The sequence below is a fragment of the Sinocyclocheilus anshuiensis genome, unplaced genomic scaffold, assembly GCF_001515605.1.
Source record: "Sinocyclocheilus anshuiensis isolate Anshui unplaced genomic scaffold, SAMN03320099.WGS_v1.1 scaffold670, whole genome shotgun sequence".
NCBI classification, from domain to species: Eukaryota; Metazoa; Chordata; class Actinopteri; order Cypriniformes; family Cyprinidae; genus Sinocyclocheilus; species Sinocyclocheilus anshuiensis.
The window spans coordinates 720,420-725,929 of record NW_015546062.1 but is presented as its reverse complement, the minus strand read 5'-3'; the positions used below and the strand labels follow the sequence as shown (position 1 = coordinate 725,929).

The window sequence follows — 5,510 nt, the reverse complement described above, 5'->3', positions numbered from 1 at the left end:
CGATGATCACATTACACAAAACTGAAATTGCACGTCAAAATAACACATTGTCAATATATTTTGAGACCCCCCAAAATTTCACAAATCACGTTTTCAGGGGAGCCCATGTCTTATTAAGGGGAGCCGAGCTCCCACGTAGTTCGCACCCTGGAGACAACTGTTGGTGTGATTATTCAGAAATGGAAGAAATACAAAACAACCATCAATAGGCCTCGGTCTGGAGCTCCGTGCAAGATCTTGCTTCGTGGCGTAAGGATGATCATGAGAAAGGTGAGGGATCAGCCCCGAACTACACGGGAGGAGCTTGTTAATGATCTTAAGGCAGTTGGGACCACAGTCACCAAGCAAACCATTGGTAACACACTACGACGCAATGGATGGTGCTCAAGAAGGCACATGTGCCTGTTTAAAGTTAAAAATGTCCTTAACTACCATTCTGGGCCTTGAACGTGGTAGTTGCATTGCTGTCTATGCAGCGTCAGAAATCTCTCAGATTTCATTAAAAATGCCTTAATTCTTGTTTGAAGATACTGAGAAGGTAAGAGGTCTTACGGGTTTGGAACGACATGAGGGTGAGTAATTAATGATAGAATTTTGATTTCTGGGTGAACTATCCCTTTAATACCATTGCATCTTACTGTTCTTGTTCTTAATTTCTCAAACATATGGTTTAATATTCAGAATGTTTTTATTTCTGTCATGATTAAACATTTTTGTTAAATTTCAGTGAAGATCACCTCTAATCACATTTCACAGCTGATGTTTCATGAACATAAAAACATTAAATTCACTGTTTCAAGAACTACATTGTTTTAAAAAAGCATCCTAAAAGAAGTGCTGCATTTTGAAAACAAACCAAATAGTCATAAATGACTTTTTCTTAAACTTTCGAGGTAATAATGCTCTTCACATGTGGTTCTAGGTAAAATCCCAGGAGAAATAAAAGTGCACTTCCATAATGTACTTAAAGTGTTCTGTTTTCACGCACTAATTTTGTACATAATATACTAAAAATGATTCTTTAGTACTTCTTAAGATAATCTTCTAAGTATACTCAAATGTGCAATTTTGGGACACCATGAATATGAACTCAGATGTGCTTTTAACATACTTTATCTATATTTTAAAAAATTCTTATTTACCACTTGTAGTACACTAGAACCCATCTTTCATACACTAGTGGGTCCAAGTGTACTACAAGTTATATCTAAATACATTTTTAAACTACAGAGATAGTGTGTTAAAAGCACATTTTAGGTAATATTCATGGTGTCCCAAAATAGGACAGTTGATTACACTTAGAAGATTATCTTAAGAAGTACTAAAGAATAATTTTAATATATTAAGTGCAAAATTATTGTGTGAAAATAGAGCACTTTAAGTACATTATGGAAGTACACTTTTTTTCTCCTGGTATTCTGTAGTTTGAGCAGTGTTATTGCTCATATAGTTCTAAAGAGATCATTATTCAGCTTTTTCCTTGTTTCTGGCTGTTTGTTTTTTGTTGATGGTTTTATTGAAACCAATTTTAATTCTCAACCTCCTATAATTGGGGTCCACCTTAGTTGCCTTTGGTAACAGTCTAAACATGGTACAACACAAGCGTTCTTCATGAAATGTTTTGCATGAATTACCTACAGTGGCCGAGAAGTGCAAAGCAGATCACAATTCTGAAAACAAGAACAGCAGAGTCGTGGTAGAAAGTTCGGAGATGGTATTAAAGTAGCTCAGTTTAAATGTGTTGTATGAATTGCCCTTACTCTGGAATAAAAAATACGGGGTGTCTATTTACATTTAGTTAAAAGTAGCTGCAAAACATAAGCTCCAGTGGCGCAGATGGATAAGTGCTTTTCGTTGGCTTTTTGACACGATCGACCAATGATGTGATACGAGATTTGAAAAGGAAGAAAAAAAAAGTTCGGCAAAAGGCGGGATCGAACCCTGGTCGATGGCGTCAAAAAGCCAAGGCCACGCACTTATCCATCTGCGACACTGGAGCTGATGTGTTGCAGCCACTTTTAACTAAATGTAAATAGACACCCTTTTCAGAATTGTGATCTGCTTTGCACTTCTCGGCCACCGTAATTACCCCCAAACGATTCCCACCCTGTTCTGATTCAGCCCGTGTTCATGTGTGACAAGATGCTCTAAATCACACAAAAGGTTAAATCATTTACTTTGGCTTGATCATGCATATATTATCCCACAGGTCAATTATGGCCAACCATAACTTCATTGTGGGCTGTTATCCTACAGTGTTATTGTATGAAGGTAGAATGACGTCAAAAAGATTTGCATACGTTGAAATGCGATTTACACCTTTACAAAGCTTCTCTTGCGCATGCAAATTTAATTTACGCTTACAGTCTTATGTACACTTCCACAACTCTTACCCTGCGTATGGAAATCTTTTTGATGTCATTTTACCTTCATATTATTGCTGTAAATGACATCCAAACTGATTTATGTCACTGCTGGTCTGGATGTACAAATGTCAGGGAATCCTCCCTTAAACTGTATTTTGTTCAAAGATTGTGAAATTGTCTTTAGAGTTGCACCCTAGTCCACATATACGCTTCTGGAAATTGCTGTTTAAAAAATGTAGGCAAATTAATCAATTTAGTTTTTCAATTTATTTTTTAACACATTAAACACATAAATTAAACAATATTTAACACATAAATTAAAGTATGACTATTATTTTTTTGATAAATGTCCCATTTTTTCTCCAAACTAGATCTGCATTTTAAATGCTGAGGTCATTCCAGCAGTGCAAAATATGAAATATTTACTTTTATATTGTCTACATATAGTTTTAATCGGATAATAATTCATGGTAGAATTGTTTTGTCAAACAGCGATGTTTGAAATAAGTTCAGCACATTTTCCTTAAAAATAATTGATTTAATCTCTTGTATTGTTTAAATAACAAACATTTGTAAGTTCACATTTACACAATATTCCTGCCAAAAGAATTTATCAATAAATATACTGTACATACTCAACATATTCTATTCAAGTGCTAAAAGACAACATAAAAATGCCCTGTCACATTACATCAGTAAGGATTAACAAAGTTTTTAAATCAACACCCATCACAAAAAAAATAAATAAAATTAAATAAAAAAATTAAAACATTTGGCACAATTGTTTGTCATTAAATATTTGTCATATTTTTCTTGGTAGTAATTCTGAAAATAACAAATTCTAAATTATCATGAATATCGCATGATCAGTGCTGCTCACTGTGTAGTATCTATTTATCTATTTTCTATAAATAATGTGTAACAGGACGTCTTAGTGTTTCACCAATCAAACAATATCACTTCAGTAAGCTCAATGATGTACAGTGCTATGTTCAAATTCCCTCACTAATAACATATTCCTATTATTTGGGTTCAATACTATATTTTATAAACTTAAAAATGTACAGCATCAATGCTGACTCTGTATGATTGCTTTTTGCACATTTAATATAGTCATTATATTTCATAAAGACTGGTCGCTTCCACATCATTTCTGATCTCTGAATACTTATAGGCATCATAAATTGCATAAAATATGTGCAATACCAAAAAAAACAAATAAATAAATAAAATTGCAAGTTTAAAAACAGTCTATAAATAAAATTGCATGTAAAAACCATTTAAAAAAAAAAAAAAAGAATGTGCAAGTGTTCCTAAATAAATAATGTGCCCAAATAATTGTCCTATACATTCACAGTGTAACTCTGTGAGCGTTTTCGGAATAATCTCCGAAACCACATCCAATAGAGGCAGAGCATTACAAGCCAGTAGCACACATAAGCTGTGGCTCCAAATATCAAAAACTTGATCTCCTCCTTCTTTCCATCTGTTGTCCAAGTCTTAATGCTTTCCCTGTAGATGGTGTACCCCAGGCCTCCCAATAAAATGGCCGCCCACACTGATAGAGGTGCCAGGGGGATATAGTTCCCCACCATCTTACGACGGCCCGATGTCCCCCAGCTGCTTTTGTTCATGGTGATAATGGCAAAGTATTTGGCAGGCAGGAGGCTGGTCATATAGAGAGCAGAGTATAAGGACATAAAGAGCATCACTGCATTTTGTCGTAGGATGCAGGCATAAGCTGCCTTTACCAGACCAATCAACTGGATGCAGCACAAGACCCACAAAATGTCCCACAGAGTGCCTGTCCAGAAGAGCTTGATAATGGTGGCAGTGACAAAAAAAGGAAAGATGCCTGAGACAATGGATTCGTAGGTCATCCACAGGTGGTGCTTGTGCCACCACATAGCATTATACAGCCATTCACGAAAGTAGGATTTGGTCCAACGCGTCTGCTGATTGAGCCAGCGCAGAAACTGAGCGGGAGTCTCCGTGTAGCACTTAGAACGGGCAGTGTACCTTGAAGAAACAGAAACTCAGTTCAAACATGCCTGTTTGAAATTTATAAGTAGTTAACAAGAAAAGGACCTAATAGTTTATATGGTATATAATGATTATATGGGTTGTTGCTGTCATTAGATTATTTTCCACTATTTGACTGATTGGTTCCAGCTTCCATTATCATTTAGATCACATAATTTTCAGAACTCACAACTTTGCAAAGTTGTTGTCTATTATTTATGTATTTATCAGAAAGACGTCAGCTGAACACAGAGTCACAGCCTTGTTTTCCTTCCTGTTAAAAATTAAATATCATTTTACATTTTAGCTAATTTCGTACAATTTTGTATGATCTGCTTATACCCTACTAATGGTTAGGTATGGGGTGGACCTTCATGCTTATTTTTTTCTCTAAACAACATACGTTTCCGTATGAATCACATCGTACAAATGAATAAAATTGCCACTTCATGAAACAGATATGATATCTTATACTGACAAAGAGATCGGGTTGATCATATCATACAGAAAGGTAAAGTTCGCAGACTAGCTACAAAGCACATTTACTGACGAAGTATCAATTTGAATTTCAATTTGTTTCAACTATCTTATACATTCTGTTGTTGTTTGCCATAATAATATGCTGCTATTATTACGTGGACCCTCATCATATCACTACAGATGATCCTATTTTACTGAGCTGGGAACGGTTTGTAATTGTAATGTGCCAAACAGTGCTCAAGTGGAACCATTCTGCCAAAAGATGGACAACCGCTCATTATGTACTTAGCTTGTGAATAATCAATTGTGAATCAACTACTTACTTTGTAGCATAGCCCATGCTTAGCATTCGATTGGTGAGATGCCGGTCATCCCCAAAAGTACAGTGGGTACCAAGAAACTTCTGGTTGTACCAGGATTCCAGGAACTGCTGCAGCAGGTCATTCCTATAAAGACCTGAAGTGAAGATCATGAAACTCAGTTATTCCTACAGACAAAATATCAAAACTCAGATCAGAGTAACAACTAAAATAAGACAGCTAGAGCAGATCAGATGAGAACTGAGCAATCCCACGCCTTCAGCAACATTTTAATCAGTGTTTCTCAACAACGGTGTTCTGAGTGAACCAAAGATTTAAATAC

The 5,510-nt window shown here is 35.7% G+C and overlaps 1 protein-coding gene across 1 annotated transcript in view; it reads right to left on the bottom strand.

Moving 5' to 3' along the window:
* Positions 1-3,679: 3,679 nt before the first annotated feature.
* Positions 3,680-5,510, bottom strand: part of LOC107699477 (hyaluronan synthase 1-like) — a 3,948-nt gene continuing 2,117 nt past the window's right edge. Inside the window, exons 4-5 of the mRNA XM_016500729.1 lie at positions 5,192-5,324; positions 3,680-4,385 (exon numbers count right to left, since the gene is read on the bottom strand). Of these exons, the coding sequence (XP_016356215.1) occupies positions 3,710-4,385; positions 5,192-5,324 (809 nt within the window). The 3' untranslated portion in view covers positions 3,680-3,709. The remainder of the gene's footprint in view (positions 4,386-5,191; positions 5,325-5,510) is intronic.